This window comes from Myxocyprinus asiaticus, chromosome 9 (assembly GCF_019703515.2).
Source record: "Myxocyprinus asiaticus isolate MX2 ecotype Aquarium Trade chromosome 9, UBuf_Myxa_2, whole genome shotgun sequence".
In the NCBI taxonomy this organism is placed as follows: domain Eukaryota; kingdom Metazoa; phylum Chordata; class Actinopteri; order Cypriniformes; family Catostomidae; genus Myxocyprinus; species Myxocyprinus asiaticus.
The window spans coordinates 39,614,103-39,632,901 of NC_059352.1; the positions used below are offsets into that span (position 1 = coordinate 39,614,103).

Below are 18,799 nucleotides of genomic sequence, written 5' to 3' on the forward strand. Positions count from 1 at the left end.
TAGGCAGGTGCTTTCTTACCATACCAACCTGCTGGACAAGTGTCTTAGTGACTTAAAGAGGCTTTTTTTTAAAAAAATGTATTGACTAGCCAGTTTTCAAGCATAATTGATTGTCAAAAAAATAAATAAAAATACAATTATATATATATATATATATATATATATATATATATATATATATATATATATATATTGGGGTAATGAGGTTTGGTGTTTGACCCAAAAAAGGTATTGCATGGCAAGTACAGAATACTTGGAATATGGCAAATTGAGTTGTATGCACTACTTTTGGGATAATTTAATGTGTGTGTGTGCAGTTTTCATTATTACAAATGAGCTTAAATTCAGAGATATTTAGCTTACATTATATGCGTTATATCAGTTAACATTGTTACTGCATGAATCTCTTCTTACATTAATGAAATGACAGTAACCCACCTGGCTGAAAAACTATCAAGGTAACGACGTAGTTTTTTAAATTATCGGTAGTGGTTGGAAAAAAGATACTTTACTACTAAACACATCAGTGTCTAGCCAGTTAATGGATACGTACCATGATTAAAGAAACGAAATATTTGAAGAAAAAAACTGCTTTCATCTACCTTGAAAAGCCGACCTCGTCAGATTCCTACAGGACGCAGCCATCTTTGTTGTGTAGGAAGACAGAGCGCGTTCACGACGCACTATGACGCGCCATTTTAAGGGACGTGTTCAATCAAAGTCCTTTTCAAAGCATTTCCGTCCACTCGGCGGCCATATTTGGAACGCTCCCTGGAGACAGGCGGCATGAAAGTAGCCTCCAGTTCCAATATGCTTGAAAGGGGAAAGACCGAAATTTCCAAAGCAATTTCAAGATTACGATCTAAGAACATATTTCAAATCAAAAGTAAGATATGACAGCAATGGTTTCATATCCTGTGCTTCTTTACCTAAGATCATGCAAAAAAAAAAATAAATAAAAATAAAATAAATAAATAAATAAATAAAACGCTACTTTGCCGGCTGGTCTAGCTAATGCGCACGCGCGATCTCGAGTTGATCGACAGTCTATGTAAGGCGGGACTTCCGTTTCTACATTCGCCATATTGGGTGTTCCAAATTGGAACTTCCAATTTCTCCCATTCATTTTAATAGAAGTGGTGCATCTCTGAATTCCATTGGAAAGTGATCATCCTTGTGCCCTACTTACAACAAAGGACAGAGTTCTTGATGTGGGCTTTCTAAAGAGCATTGCATTAAAGTTTGAATGTACCCTCCACTAAAAGTCTTGTAAAAGGGCCCTTTGTGGAAAAAAAAAACTTTCTTACTTTTGTTTGGAACGACTCTTCGAGTGGCGTCCCCTTCCCGAAGTGCCCTTAAAGGGCATTTGGAAAATGCCCATAATAGTCTCTGTACATGTGGTGCGTCTCGGGCTAAATATATACTATTAATGCTATTACCTGTAAATATACTGATCAGTCACAACATTAAAGGACTAATATGTAACATTGACATCAAGCGTTTAAAATGGGCAAACATAAGGATCTGAGCGACTTTGACAAGGGCCAAATTGTGATGGCTAGACGACTGGGTCAGAGCATCTTCAAACATCATGTTGGGTGTTCCCGGTATGCAGTGGTTAGTACCTACCAAAAGTGGTCCAAGGAAGGACAACTGGTGAACCGGCGACAGGGTCATGGGCGCCCAAGGCTCATTGATGTACGTGGGGAGCGAAGGCTAGCCCGTGTGTTCCGATCCAACAGAAGAGCTACTGTAGCACAAATTGCTGAAAAACTTAATGCTGGCCATGACAGAAATGTGTCAGAACACACAGTGCATCGCAGCTTGCTGCGTAGCCAAAGACCGGTCAGAGTGCCCATGATGACCCCTGTCCACTGCCAAAAGTGCCTACAATGGGCATGTGAGCGTCAGAACTGGACCATGGAGCAATGGAAGAAGATGGCCTGTTACGATGAATCACGTTTTCTTTTAGATCATGTGGACGGCCGGGTGCGTGCGCGTCGTTTATCTGGGGAAGAGATGGCAGCAGGATGCACTATGGGAAGAGCAGGCCGGCAGAGGCAGTGTGATGCTCTGGGCAATGTTCTGCTGGGAAACCTTGGATCCTGGCATTCATGTGGAGGTTACTTTGACAAGTATCACCTATAGATTGTTGCAGACCAGATACACCCCTTCATGGCAACGGTATTCCCTGATGGCAGTGGCCTCTTTCAGCAGGATAATGCGCCCTGTTTCATTGCAAAGATTGTTCCGGAATGGTTTGAGGAACATGATGAAGAGTTCAAGGTGTTGACTTGGCCTCCAATTTCCCCAGATCTCAATCCAATTGAGCATCTAGGGGATGTGCTGTTCCAACAAGTCCGATCCATGGAGGCCCCAACTCGCAACTTACAGGACTTAAAAGGATCTGCTGCTAATGCCAGATACCACAGGACACCTTCAGAGGTGTTGTGGAGTCCATGCCTCGATGGGTCAGAGCTGTTTTGACGGCACAAGGGGGACCTTTTAATGGTTTTAATGTTGTGGCTGATTGGTGTATATACATTTATTATATAAATATATACTAAAGTCTCTGGTTCAATACATTCATGATCAATAAAACATGGCCGCATTTAGCCATTTTCAAACTTTTACGAAAATTATTTTCTTAATATATTAGTTTATCAACACGTTATGTACGCTTGCTTTATTTTTTGTAATGTATGATTTGAAAAAATCAACAACTGATGTGAAATCCAAGTTATTCGAACAATTGACAACTTGCCCTTACAATGTATGAAGTGAAATATACACAAGATTAGAATCTTGATTTTGGGCAAACATATGTATTAACTAAAACCTGATATTGGTTAAACTTTTGTATTAATTTTAATGCATGATGAATACAACTTATTTTGACACCAAAAAAACACAATAAATCGTAAAGCATTTTATGCAGGTTTATTAATAACATCGTAACATATTCTAAAAACACTAGAACACTAAAAACAATAAACATATTTACAAAATGCATATTTTTGGTCAAGGTCACAGCTCCTTTTTAAAATGAAGTTGGAGATAAAACTTTAGGAAGCAATTAAAACATAGAGGAAAAACAATCTCCATAGAAAAAGTAAAAAAGGCAATAATCAGCAAAGAACCAATTTACACAGAGAAGAGACTGAAGAGGGCTGCTTACTAACCACCATCCCATCAAACATCCTTATCTTGAATGTAATAAACAGATGTACACTGTTTGTACAGCGGAGAATGTAGCATCAAAAGATGGTCTAGTCATCAAACGTGTAATTGGGGTTGACCACAAGAGTAACATCTTCCTCCTGGGGTTCTGTTCCACTGGACTCAACAGAACATTTCAGCCCAGACTGTGTCAGCTCAATCAGAATATAATCCTAATGAAGACAAAAATAAATATTACCTTTTTTACGCACTCTCCATACAACAAATAATTTAAACTTATACAGATTTATAACTGATAAAAAATATAAATATTTCCTTACATAGTGAACCAGTCTGTGGATAACTTTCTCTATAATTGTCTTCTTATTGATGAGTTCCATTTCTGAATCAATCTCTGATTCGATTTCCTTCAGGTACCAATTCACTACTGCACTCTTTGTAAGTGCAGCTTCATCCTCAGCTAGGGGTAAAAACACAATGAAAATTAGTAATGTGCTTTTTGTTCAGCATGCATAATCTGCATATTTATTTCTATTGCATTCTTGCACTTGTGTTACTTTTTATCTGTTGTGTTTGTGAATGCTCACCTTCCTCTGAACGGCGCAGGTGTAGCACCAACAAGTTAGAAATCCGTTTGTACTCCGCAAACGACAGACGCAGCGATGGTTTAGCACTTTCTCCGTTGACCTCATGACCGTTAATACCGTTTGTGTGCTCATGACCATTTACTTCTCCATTCACAGCTCCGTTCACACCGTTAGGTACATCTTGTCCTAAAAAAAAAGCGAGAAAACAGAGAAATGTGTTTAGAGTAGGGCTGTCAATCAATATACATTTTTAATCGAATTAATTACATGATATGCCGATTCATTTATTGCAATTATTTACATATATCCATATTTGCAGAGATAGCCCCCTAAATAAAAATAATTCAATATATAATTATTACATTTTTACAAATAATCATATTAAAATAATTATAAATATATATACAACAGTTAGTTCTGGTCCTCAAATCTGATTGGACAAGAGACGTTCCATGAGCACTGATGGTTTGACACCATCAGCACTCAGACGCTTCACTGTGTGTATCACTCCGCTTGTGTTCATGCCATTCTAAACTAAAGTGTAAGAGACATTACATATGTTAGCCAGCAGGTGGTGGCAAAAGATCATTTTTATGTGTAATATGAGCCAGTTGGTGACATGAAGTGAATCCGGGTCAGCCACTGTTTACATACAACAGCGCTCCATGATCAGCACTACACTACTAAAGCTAGGAAATAGCTTTAAATGGCTTTAAACGAACAACTTCAGCATTACGGCTCATCACAGCTGAGAGACACAACAGACTGATTGATTACAGAACTCAAGGCGCTTACCTCTTACCAGAGTTTCCACATTGGATACACACTGTTTAAAATGGCGGAGGACATTGCGGTTTCTATTAGTGCCCGACCAATATACAGTTGTGCTCAAAAGTTTGCATACCCTGGCAGAAATTGTGAAATTTTGGAATTGATTTGGAAAATAGGACTGATCATGCAAAAAAACGGTCTTTTTTTTAAGGATAGTGATCATACGAAGCCATTTATTATCACATAGTTGTTTGGCTCCTTTTTAAATCATAATGGTAACAGAAATCATCCATATGGCCCTGATCAAAAGTTTACATACTCTTGAATGTTTGGCCTTGTTACAGACACACAAGGTGACACACACAGGTTTAAATGGCAATTAAAGGTTAATTTCCCACACCTGTGGCTTTTTAAATTGCAATTGCAATTAGTGTCTGTGTATAAATAGTCAATGAGTTTGTTGTGAGCATGACTTTATAAAGCTGGAAAAGGATATAAAAAGATATCCAAAGCCTTGAAAATGCCATTCAGTACTGTTCAATCACTTATTAAGAAGTGGAAAATTCGGGGATCTCTTGATACCAAGCCAAGTTCAGGTAGACCAAGAAAGATTTCAGCCACAACTGCCAGAAGAACTGTTCAGGATATAAAGAAAAACCCACAGGTAACCTCAGGAGAAATACAGGCTGCTCTGGAAAAAGATGGTGTGGTTGTTTCAATATATTAGCCTTTTACCGATATATCGGTATCGGCGTATATTTTACCAATATGAAAACTTTTTTTCAGAACATATAAAGCAGAAAACAATGCTTTAGAATTGGTGTCATTTTGTCCAGCAGAGTGCACTCCGACTCCATTGTTTACAGAGCTGACTGAGCTGACGGTGGCTCTGCAGACAGGGCGGAGTTAAACGGTGCAGATTTGAGGAGATCTCTTCTCGTTAAATTGCTAACTAGTTTGTGAAATACATACTGGAGAGTTAATAAAAAATTACCCCATCTTTTTATATAACTAATATAATGTTAACCCTGTCCCTGACAACCATGTCACTCATGTCTGTTTGCTGTTAGCCAGCTATAGTTTGTCAGTGCAGTCAGTAATGTAGCAGATTGAAAGGTAAACATCAGAGCATCTTTTTGCAGCTCAGCAGACAACGGTACGGTGGTGGATTGCGTGTGGTGAGTGTTGATTTCACGCTTCGCATTGCTGACAAAATGCTGGAAATTAAATAAAGTCCATCTTTTACTCTCTGTGGCAACGAGCTTACAGCTAACTAGCTAACCACGTAGCTACTTTCATACCTTGTCAGCGTGTAAACATGTGTTCACCAAACTGTTTTGTTCAGGATTCACAATTTGGTACCCCCTTCAACCGAACAATTCCAGTCGCTGCATTTATAAAATGTAATATTTAAAAGTCTGGTTTTCCAGACATTAATATAGGATATGTAATAAAAGTAGATTTAATAAATAGTATATTTGCCCTGTGTAAATAATAATATACAGGAACTGTATATAAAATAAATGAGGGGTGATAAATAAATACTAATACAACAGGCTGGAAAAATAGGCATTTATTCATTTTAATATATTATATATATTTTGAATGTGTTGAAACTTGACACTGAGCGACGCACCCTAAAAACTGCACCGTTAGATCGGTTTCATACTGAAGAGCCGCTTAAAAGTACGTTTTTTTCCTCTCTCATAAATGTAAACGAGTGTAAATGTCAACATCGTACTGTATGTCAAAAGTACTGAAGCCTGTCACGCGAAACATGAGCTCATTGATGTCATAAAATGAGTCTGCTTTTTTATTCCATCCGTTACTCCTGGTCGGAGGCTTCCGTATATATTTAGTTTATATGTAGGGTTACATTCTACATAAATGTAATGGTGCAATGCTCAAATATTTAGTAGAGCGTAAATTGTGACTTAGTGCCCATTTATGCCACAGCTAGACTAAGTTGTAATGTACGTATAGCTTGTGCAACCGGCCCCTGATGTTTATTTAGCTATTTATTTTATTTTTATTTATTCTTTTTTAAGTGGTCAGCATTTGACTGATACTAAACATACAATACTGATTTTTATTTTATTTTATTTATTCTTTAAGTGGTCAGCAATTGACTGATAGTAAACAGTACTGATGTTTATTTAGCTATTTATTGTATTTTTATTATTCTTTATTTAAATGGTCAGCATTTGACTGATACTAAACATACAGTAATGATGTTTATTTATGCATTTATTGTATTTTTATTTATTCTTTATTTAAATGGTCAGCAATTGACTAATACTAAACATACAGTACTGATTTTTATTTTATTTTATTTATTCTTTATTTAAGTGGTCAGCAATTGCCATATACTATCAGTACTGATGTTTATTAAGCTATTTATTGTATTTTTATTTATTCTTTATTTTCTCAATGTTCATTTCTAGATTTTGTTGATAATGTATAATAATAATGTCAAATATTCTTTGATAAAAATATTTGTTTAAGAAAGCAGCCTTCTGAGTACCTTTGCATAGTCATATCAGTGCAAAATCAGTGCACAATCCACATAGAAAAGGTCTGTTTTCATACCAGCTCAGTATTGCTTAAATATATACAGACACCGATCAGCCATAACATTAAAACCACCTGCCTAATATTGTGTAGGTCCCCCTCGTGTCGCCAAAACAGCACCAACCTGCGATACTATTCTTCTCAGCACAACTGTACAGAGTAGTTATCTGAGTTACCATAGACTTTGTCAGTTTGAACCAGTCTGACCATTCTCTGTTGACCTCTCTCATCAACAAGGCATTTCTGTCCATGGAACTGCCCCTCACTGGGTGCTTTTGGCACCATTCTGAGTAAATTCTAGAGACTGTTGTGCGTGAAAATCCCAGGAGATCAGCAGTTACAGAAATACTCAAACCAGCCCATCTGGCACCAAATAGCGGCAACACATCGCATGCGTTTCAAACGTCACTTCCATCAGCTGGTAAACGGCGAATGCTTCCATGTAGTAAAAACCTTTAAGTGTTCCATTTGGGACGATACTACACTTTAAACATCCACAAACTACAAGGCTGAGTGCACTGTGTAAATTGTAAGTGCATAGTGTATAGTGGACCTTAACACACGCCAAATGTGGGTAGAAATCGGCAGTGGCGGGTAACTACATCACACTTACTAGCAACTTTGGCAGGTGATGTTTTCAGGGTTATTCCTGCATTGAAAATTGTGTGAATATCAGTTAAAAATCAGCTTATCCGATATCAGCTTCCATCATTCTCCACGCATTATCATTATGCGCACTCCAGAGGTAGGATGGAGCAGAGTTGATCACATGCTGGATTCAACCAGGCTTCCCTCGATATTGCGGCACAGATCACAAAATGTATGCAACCCATTATAAATTTTACACAGGTTTTTCTACATTAGAGCCCTTTGAAAGAAGTCATACATTAAACGCACTGACGAGGAAAAGGGGAAACAACACTGTGGCATGTAACAACATAAATTACAAGGCTTTTCAATCTACAATTCATCACCCTTACTAACTGGTATTATGAGAGAAATGTTACAGATTTCTATTAAATCTGTAGCCTTTATCACTTTTTGTAGGGGTGAAGGATTTTGGCTATTAAAAAAGATGATGAGTGGCTAATGACTTTGTAACAGCACTAGCCACAGTGGCCTGTGAGTAAAAAAGCTAATGTCAAGCCCTGATAGTGTGTCATTTGGGACACAGCTCTAATTTTTAGGCATGTTGTTCTGAGCAGAACTGTCAATTTTTTTAAAAATTAAAACCTGAATGAAGTGTTTAAGGAAAGTGTCTATGAATAGAAGATGACTCTACCATTCATGGGATTGTTGCCTTCTGCCTCCATGGCCTCCTCTTCCCCCTGATCCAGGTTTATGTCAGGAGTCTCGACCCGAATAATAGACTTGTTCAGCAGCCTGAAAGCCTCCTTGACATGCTTTGGCTGAACCTCATCGCAGCAGTGCATCCTGGCCATGCTCTCAGAGAGACGGATCAAGCTTTCAAGCTGGCGGACTGTGATCCTCCAGGCCGATTTAGTGACTCCAGAGCCATCCCTCTGTCTCAGACGCTTGTACTGCTCTACAATGAATTCCTCAGACTCCTTTGAGATCTGACACCACACACAGAGGCATACAGTTCATTAAATATTAACATAAGTTACCAACAACATCTAATATGTTTGGATAACCTCCCAGGCTATTTAATAGTTTCAATTTGCCTATTCTCTATTTCATGCGTTTTGATGGGCCTTCCTGTCACCTTTGGTTTGAATTGGCGGGCAAAGAGCAAATATCTGCGAATCTCATCCAGACTGTACATGCGGTCAACAGAACTCTCAATCCTGGAGTGGAGGTCCACTATACGCCTGGCAATAGCATAATCGGTGACCTAAGGAGAGAGGCAGTTGTTACCGACAATGTATCCATACACATTATTATATGCTATTTTATTTTAGAAAATTAAATAGCGAAAACTGCTATCAAAGGTAAAGAGAAGTATAATATATACCAGGTATAGAAACACATGCATACCTCATTACAGTCATCCACCAGGATGAAGAAGAGATCGAAACGGGACATGATGGGTGCAGACAGGTTGACATTCTGTTTGAGAGATTTGGAGCGGTCGTAGCGGCCGCCTACTGGGTTCGCCGCAGCCAAGATGGATGTGCGAGCATTCAGAGTGGCCTACAATTTGCATTTTTTTTTTTTTTTTTTGCAACAAGAATAAATGATCATAGCTACATGACCACCTCACATGTCATTTTATCCAAACTGCTATCGGAAACATCAGAAAGTTCCAAGATTAAATGGTCTGATGCCTGTCAAGTATAACTAGAAATTTGGATTTTAATCTTAAACACTTACCTTGACACCTGCTTTGGTGATGGAGATTGTCTGTTGTTCCATAGCCTCGTGGATGGCCACCTGGTCTCTCGTTTCCATCTTATCAAACTCATCAATGCAGCAAACACCCTAAGGACAAAAATAAGAAGTCAACTCTTCAACTCCAAATTAACAGGGATTTCAGTTTCAAAACATACTCGTATGCATAAGTGCTTCACAGAAATGAACTATTTGTGAAAGTCATTATGTTGTGCATTAAACTCACATTGTCAGCCAGCATCAGCGCTCCGGCCTCAATGACAAACTCGTGCGATTCCTCATCTCTCACCACAGCAGCTGTGAGACCGGCCGCGCTGGAGGCTTTACCGCTGGTGTAGACCGCCCGTGGACTGAACTCCTCAACGTGCCTGAAATAACAACCAAACCATGAGAACTAATGGATTTAAACATTTTTGTACATCTTTCAGACAAAAACATTCTCTACAATCGATTTGTTTATGATTAAAACTCGAATAATACTGTCTAAGTTCGCTATCAAAATGCAAATAATAAAGTGTAGGGTACGAATATTATATTTAACCTGTAATAACATTAAGAAACAAACATAAAAAATGAACAAGTCTCACTTGAGGAACTGGCTCTTGGCTGTGCTGGGGTCTCCTACGACGCAAACATTGATGTCTCCTCTCAAAGACGTGCCCTCCATGGTGGTTTTAGGAACACCTCCAAACAGCATGAGCAGAATTCCCCGCTTGACCTCGTCATTGCCTGAGATATAAGATAATTTTCTGTTAGATTATCATGAAACTTTATATGAAAGAATGTTGTCATACAGTATAAGAATGTCATCTTGATAGATCATGTGGAATGGATTATGTACATAAAATTACACAACATTGTAAATAACATGGTTATCTTAATACACTTTATTTGTTATATTAAATCATGTCATGTTAAAAACAATGTAAAACATATATGTTTGTTATAACATATTATTACATTGGCACATATTATTGGGTATGAATAAATATCATTCTTGTTTTTATTTTCTGATAAACTCTTTTCTTTTAGTGAAATACAGTGAAAACGATTTTCACTGCATTTTTAAACCAGCATTCCCACCCTTTTAGACCAATGAATTTCCATAACTTTTCCAGGACTTTGTGATTACTGGAGGCTTACCTGGAGCTTTACAAATCATTTTAATTTAGACTGATTTGCAAATGAATCTAGAGCGATTTATGAACCTTTTTGAGTAATTCTTTGAAAAGAACTAACTCAAAAGAATGATTCACTGACAAATGAGACTTCACTATGGTTTTACTCTACACAAGAGTAATATCAAGCTCATGAAATTTTAGGGTAGAGAAAAACTAGAAAACATATATATACTGTATTATCTATAGAAATTCCATGACTGTTAAAAGTACCATGATAATACCAAGGTTTTTCCAGACATGTTCCATGGTAGCACAATACTATTCTTTGAAATACCATTATATATGTATATAAATCATGGCATGGTATCTGACACATGGTACTCTACACCCCGACCTGTGCCTGACGGGACCTGAGAAACCGCTAGGTTTTTTGCCGGGTTTGGATCAGTTTTTCAAGTATGACTTTGGGTTCGGGTCAGGTTCGTAGTAGTAAAAAATAAACAGGCCTACTGTAACAAGGTTCAAAATGGTAAAGGAGGCAGTGGGAACTGGATGAACCGTTAAAATAATGGTTTAATGAATACTTCAACAAAAAGACACAGAACACAAATGCACACACTGCAGCTGCGTGTAGCTCTCTCCCGAACTGCTGCATTCCACTGCACTTATCCCTCTCCTCGGCTGATTAGCCCGATTGGGGGCCGGGTGTGTGTAGTCATGGCCCGGCCCCACCCTCCTCCTCGTCACACCTACCTAACTTGTTTCACGCATGCGCTTTTACTGACAGACGTGCTTCTGCTCTATTTTTCCATTGTTTTCCTATGTGAAGACATGCTGGACAGATGCCTTTGAGTGTTGCACCACGTCTCACTGTCTCTTCAGCATCTCACGCGGGACCGGCACATACTTAGACACCATGTCAAGTTAAGAAGTGCATGTCAAGACATCTGCGTTCTGTTTAATTAGTTGTGCTGCATCTAGCTTGTTTTCAACTCTCTAAACAAGTTCAGACTGCAAAGATGACTTTATGTGACTGTTACATTGGCTACGTTTACATACACGCTCGTAATGCGATTACAATGTGATTAAGGCAATACTGCAATTAAATTGTAGCTCATGTAAACAGAATATTGCGATTATGATATTGCGATTATGCCTATAATCAGTGTAATGATAATCGCCATAAGATATGTGGAGTACTCCTATATTAATCGCTTTATTCTAGCATGTAAACGTATTAATCGCATTTTTTTCCACTCTGATCAAAGTGCGCCTGCACCAGTACTGCAAACGGAAGCACAGGTTCGAAAAACTTCGAAAACACACATCTGAAATCTCATCACTTTACACAGGCCTTTGAGTCTGACAAATGAAATGTAGGACACAGTTTTAGAGTGTTTGTGTTTTAGATTACTGGTGTTTGTGTATGTGGTAATTTTGAAAAGTTATGTTTTAAATTGTATTACTGTGAAGCACTTTGGTCAACTCTGTTGTTTTAAATGCGATATAAATAAACCTGAGCTGAGATTAAAGTACAAATGCTGTGATTTTAATTATATAAATATATATTTTACATGTGCTGCATGGTTCACAATGGATAAGTGCGCTGCTCTTTCATCTCATACAACGTGAATGATTCTCAATGTCTATGGAGTTTCTAGTGGATGAGCGGTCAAATTTTTTTAAAGTACGCAGCTCTTCCACAGTAAGACTGCAGCCTTTAGCGGTTCAATAAATCACACTAGGACATGTCACGATTTTAATTTGATTAACTGTCCATTTCAGTGTACAAGGAGTAACAGAGCACGCATTCAAAATAAGCCTGTGAGCATTTTAAAGCAGTTGTGTGTCTGTCATACTGCGCGCTGGTACCGGATTGAGTCGGTCTTACCGCTACTGCAGAAACACTGGCATCGTTACATCTTTTTTTATTTTAGTATCATCTTGATACCGAAGTACCGGTACTTTTGACAACACTGTTCCCTAGTTGTGAATGTCTGTTTGCAGTCTGAATTGAATGTTGGGGAGATAAAAAGACCATATGCCGCAAAAATAATGGGAAGGAAACACGTCTTAGAAATGAGTCTGTGGTCGCGGACGAAACACAACAACATCCATCACGTATATTCTGATTCACTCACAAATGACTCAATTCTTTTTAGTGAATCTAAACAGACAGAGCAGGGGAGGGTAAAGTCACATTAGGTTAACCTCCTCGTGGTCATTATAATGTGGTTCTCGCACTCGGTGGGGCGCGTGGTGAGTTGTGCGTGGATGCCGCGGAGAATAGCATGAGCCTCCACACGAGCTAGGTCTCCACGGTAACGCTCTCAACAAGCCACGTGATAAGATGCGCTGATTGACGGTCTCAGACGTGGAGGCAACTGAGATTCGTCCGCCGCCGATCGCAATAATCAGAGTATTGGTGTACATGTAAATGTAGCCATTGTTTCACATTATTCCAGATTGTTCTGCACCAAGCAAAGTTTCATCACCTTATATCCAGTAAGCCAATGCTTTATTTCCTTCTGCTCTGGTGTGCTGAGGGGCCTCTGTGCCTTGTTTACACTGTGTATGTTTACAGTTACAATTCTGTTATGACTGTTACTTAATATGCTTACTTAAAATACAGTCTATTGCAACAATACTTGCTAAGAGAAGTTATAAAATGTATTAAAGAGACTGAGCATTTTCGGGTTCGGGCGTAAAATCTGATGGTATCATTCGGGCCGTGTAGGGTAGGGTGTACACAGTCTCGGGTACAGGTCAGGTTTCATTTTAAGGCCTGTGCCTAAAAATATGGTTTCCCTTATAAAAAGTACCACCACAGTACTTTTTGTAAGGGAAACCATATTGATATTATATTATTGGCTATGTGGAATGAATTATGTAACTTAAATCATCCCCTTCCTCACCTTTGGAAGTATTTTTTACTATGTCTGTGTAATTGACTAAGATATATAACATTATTTAAAAATATGTGAATCTCTGTAAGCTTTTACACAACTGAGAATACGTTGTTGTTGTTGTTAATAGCGACTGACCATGAATGGTAGGGAAGAGGCTGGTGCAGAGGTTGTGGTAGAGGTTCTTATCTTGGCTCATCTCGAACACCTTCTCCCATTCCTGTACCGACATCTGGTTCTTAATACTCTCTGCCGTCTGCTCCTCATCCCGGATCTCCTTACCGCCAAACTACAAACAGAGACAGTCCATTTAACAAATTTAAAATCACAGAGAATTAGGGTTCTATCAAATTTTCACTTTATATTTGCAATGATTAAGAATTTTTTTTTAAAATCACATAGAAATGTACATGTTATCAGCGTTTTATAAAAGAGTATTTTACTTTTACATGTAAAACATTTTATCTCATTGGCTATAATGCCTGTTTGGTGGAAATTATTTTTAAAAAATGCTCTTTTGAGCCATTTCAGAGCAAATAGATAAATATTCAGAAATATATAGACTATTGTCAAAAGTTTAGCTAATTTTTTTTAGCTATATGGCCCAGCCCTAGAAAAAATGCTTTTTAAGAGACCTGCATTCTGACAGCTTGGCCTGATCTCTTACTCTGGGATTGGTTGGGGCTACGTGGCACGCCAAGAAGGCGAGTCTGTAGGAGAGTTCTCTGATGCCCAGCGCTTTGAGTCCACGCACACCCTCGTTCTCATAACCCTGTGTCGCAGCTGTACGAGAACTGGTCTCTGTGCGCACACCTGAAACAAACATATTTACTTGGTAAACAGACTCACTACCACTCAGTAATCATCAGTGATGTCTGATTTCATGACAGGTGTATACCTGGCGTGGCCAGCTGGGATACATCAGGCACAACGATGAGGGAGCCAATAAAGTCGCATTTATCACCAGCCTGTGCTGACTCCACAGCCTCCGCCCGCAGAATCACCTCCACACTACGTGGAATTGAGCCCCGCGGCAGCTCCGCTTGTGTCTCCTGGATACGTACCTGATGTCAATGCAGAGATTTATCAGAATAAGATGGACTGGAATCATTTAGAACACATATTATCTGGGCTGCAACACCAATGAGTTTCACTGCTACTTTTACAAACAGTAGGTTTGTTTTTGTTGTTGTTGTGATTACGTAAATGTTACATGCAATTGATATTGTACTATTATGCTTTAAACCATTTTTTGCACACAATGTATTGCATACAGTCATGATGTGGAGATGCCCAAAAACATATTTATTTAAAATTTTTCCCCAATAAAATAAAGAAATTCAATGAATAATCAACATATAAATCGATATGATTTTTTTCTAACCCTACTTAATATGCGAAATACGAATCAGCAAATTATACTGAACCAAGCTTTAGGATTTTCATTGTTCAATAATGAAGAATTAAGTTGTTAAAAAAAAAAAAAAAAAATTATATATACATAAAATTAAAAAAAAACAAAATTAAAAAACACATTTTTTTTGTTGTTTTTACAAAACAAACCTTCTGGAAGTCAATGAATTTGGACTTGTTTGTATCAAGGAGGAAACGTCTGCGGTTGTTGCAGACAGGGTTGCGACAGATGCTCGGCTGAGTGTATTTAAACTGCTGCTCCACATCCTTTATCACTCCCTGACAGTCCAGACACAGGAACGTCCCGCTCACCAGCTCAGGGTGAACTGGATGAGTACGGACAACCTGACCGCTGATCCGCACCAATGAGCCAACCTTCACCGTGGTTAACTCACGGATCCTGCAGGAAACCAGAACAAAAACAAACATATGTAAGAGAGATGTGTGTTTAAAACATCAAAATTTAAATTCATATTTCTTATAACTGTTTAACATTTTAGTTCCTAAAATATCTACATGTCTTGTCAGTCATTTGTCTTTTAATTCTCTTTACTTGTGTCTGGTTGGCAGATCCTGGAAGGCAACATAGAATTCCTTGGAGGCAGGGACTTTCCCATGATCCCGAGCAAAGTTACGCAAAGCACGGCACAGGTAGGGGTAAAATCTAAAAGATAAAGTTTTACTTAGTATAGGTAAAAACAGTATATTATCAATATCATTATTATAATATGTTCATAAGTGCATAGTTTTGTAGAGACTTCATCACTACTATAACACTCTGTAATTGCCATGGTAATTATAAGTACGATTCGACTGGTCATGTGATTCTAACATGGCAGCCCCCATTAGGGGACCCTCTCCATGTAGAATAAAACAGCTTTTATAAGGTTACTGATATTACACACATGACTTTTTCAAAAACTGCACACCTGAGATAATACATATATCTCATGATAAGTCCCATAATAGTAAAAGGTACACTAAGTAATTTTTTTTTTTATTTATCATCTTGGACTTACACTGACACCTAGCGGCATGGATGCAGCATCATTCAAACAATAGTTTTCAGTTACAGATGCCATTGCTGACATTTACTATTCACGGTCAGCCATGATTCATTTAATCCATGAGTGAAAGTGTCCAAAAAGAGAGTGGTTACTGAGATTAAGCGACTAGTATTCGACTGGTCATGTGATTCCCCCAGCCACATGGGGTTGCGTAAGGAAGGGCATCTGGCGTAAAACCTGTGCCAAGTCAAATATGTGGTGACCCCTAACGGGAGCAGCCGAAAGAAGAAGAAGAAGAATTGACTGGTCATGTGATTCTAACATGGCAGCCCCCATGCGGGGACCCTCTCCATGTAGAATAAAACAGCTTTTATAAGGTTACTGATATGACATCTCATGTGATGGGTCATGATTTTATACACATGTCAAAATTACTATTAATTTGTTTTTGGAGTAAAACTTTTTTAATCAGAAAAAAAAAAATGACTGAGTGCAACTTTAAGTATCACAGGAACTGATGCTATAAAAAAACATTAGTGTCCAAATGACATACGTTGCAATTAATTAATATACTATGATTATATACTATAGTAACAACAACATATTTTTTAGAAGCAGATCCACAAAAGTATTACACAATAAGTGCATATGTTATTACATGGTAACATGAACAATACAAAGTATAGTGTTAACAAACACATAAATAAAGATCAAATATTGCATAAAAACAGTTTTTAAATATATATATATATATATATATATATATATATATATATATATATATATATATATATATATATATATATATATACACCTGTAGAATTCCTCCTGGACGGCGGTTGCCAATTCTTGATTAAATCCCTCCAGGTCGGTAAAACTGACCACGAGTGTGTTCCTCTCCGGCCGGATCAACTCCTCTGCCTCCCGCAGGTATTTTACCTCTCCATCACTATTATGGAATCTGCCGAACGATTCGCTCACGAATTAGTGCAAAACTACAACAAATGAAAACAGATACACACGCAAAATAGCCTATCGGACGTTCGCGATGAAATGTATGTTCACGTGCTCGAATCTAATTCGAAAACAAGTCAATTATGTTCATTCTACAACTTCATATATATATATATGTGTGTGTGTGTGTGTGTGTGTGTGTGTGTGTGTGTGTGTTATTAAACAATACGATTGGAAACAATAAACTTGTAATGATTTATCTGAGTTAGATTTACTTGGGTTATTATCATGTAACGGTTGATACTTAAAACAATAAGATACACAGCATTTACTCACTCTTCCAAAAAAGCCTGGAATAATTTTTGGCATTTTTCCGCCAGTTCGTCTTTAATCATCTGACCAGCCTGCTGATCCACTCCGGGTTGCATAAGGTCCATTTTAATAATCGATTGCTATTACAAAGTTATAACACAAGGTATTTCCCGTGCTGCCTGGCACACTTAAGTTCCACGAGTCTTTGCAGAAGTTTTCGCGCGAAATGCTGTACCATGTGATTATTTTCGCGCCACCGGCAACCAATCAGATTGTTGTGTCGCTGTGCTGCGCCTACAGTTGGATTGTAGTGACCAATCATTTTCGAGCATTCTGTTCAGGGGCGTGGAATCACGTTGAGGTTGGTTGTTGGATAGTTTCAGAGACAGTTTAGCAGAGATGTGCCACTTCTATTAAAATTATGGGAAAAATGGAAACGGTAGACGGATGTAGAAAGAAAGTCCTTCTTACAGTTAAAGAGCCAATCACCTTTTCGATAAAGAAATCACCTGTCAATCAACTCGAGAACGCGCATGCGCATTAGCTATACAAACCGAAACAATTGCATTTTTAGCATTAACTGAGGTAAAGAAGCACAATTTATGATTCCATTGTTGTTAGATTTTATTGTTGATTTAAAATGTGTTCTTTGATCGTACTCTTGACCAACCGTTTGGGAGATGTCGTGTTTCTCCATTAAAGTAGATAGGAGCTGCACTGACATGAGTGGAAATTGCCTCCAGAGAGCGTTCCAAAGATGGCCGCCAGGGGACTGACTTGATAAAAAGACTTCGATAGTTTCACAAATTGTTAGTTCTAAATAATTTAATAAATGCCAAACACTGACATAGAATTAGCGGTAAGAAAGGCAATTATTAGGTATTAATCAGGGATTGTCCAAAACGTGTCTGACTTAACAGCCCAAAAACTGTCTCTAATTGGTCAAGTACTATGGCTCTGGTATGTATGTATGTGTGTGAGTGTGTGTGTGTGTGTGTGTGTGTGTGTGTGTCTGTACGTATGTGTATAATTATTTTTTCTTTTTTATAATTATCTATGTCTTGCTGCTGTTTTTGTATTGTTTTTGTATTGTTGTACACTGGAAGCTCTTTTCACCAAGACAAATTCCTTGTATGTGTAAGCATTCTGATTCTGATTCTGATTTTAAGAATTCTGATATTTTTACTCTTTTACTCGTTTTGGTTAGTTAATAAAAAAAAAAAGTTGTCTCTACCTGTTTTTTTTTTCTTCTTCTTATGGTTTATATATTTTTCGTTATTAAGAAATGATTCGACTCTTTTCATCATATTCTTTTTTTATATAATGGCCGTGGATATTTTTTCTCTCTGTCAATTGCCGTTTTTTAGCAATAGATGGCGCTGTTTGTATATTTTATGTAAAGCGTGATCATTTTCACCACGACTGCAGAAGGCGCCAGAGGGTGACATTATGTCAAAACAAGCAAGTGTAATGAAACATGGGCCACCCAGTGTACAAGTGGGCCAGCAACATTTCCTACCGCTTGATATCTGCCCCAAGACAGTATTCTGAAGTTTTTTTTTTAAACTTACTTGTTATATGTAAATCCCAGGGGAACCTGTGTTAAAACAGGCATACAATTAAAG

General features: G+C 38.0%; 1 protein-coding gene across 1 annotated transcript; it reads right to left on the bottom strand.

Annotated features, from left to right (window-relative positions):
* Positions 1 to 2,931: 2,931 nt before the first annotated feature.
* Positions 2,932 to 17,388, bottom strand: LOC127445829 (zygotic DNA replication licensing factor mcm6-like). The gene is made up of 16 exons (XM_051706234.1): positions 17,199 to 17,388; positions 16,723 to 16,869; positions 15,455 to 15,565; positions 15,052 to 15,301; positions 14,387 to 14,552; positions 14,156 to 14,301; positions 13,627 to 13,777; positions 10,049 to 10,190; positions 9,688 to 9,829; positions 9,444 to 9,551; positions 9,108 to 9,263; positions 8,836 to 8,964; positions 8,392 to 8,686; positions 3,768 to 3,953; positions 3,501 to 3,640; positions 2,932 to 3,392 (listed from the first exon to the last, which is right to left on the bottom strand). The coding sequence occupies exons 1-16, from the start codon at positions 17,297 to 17,299 to the stop codon at positions 3,270 to 3,272; spliced, it is 2,493 nt and encodes an 830-aa protein (XP_051562194.1). The 5' UTR covers positions 17,300 to 17,388; the 3' UTR covers positions 2,932 to 3,269.
* Between the last annotated feature and the right edge of the window lie 1,411 nt (positions 17,389 to 18,799).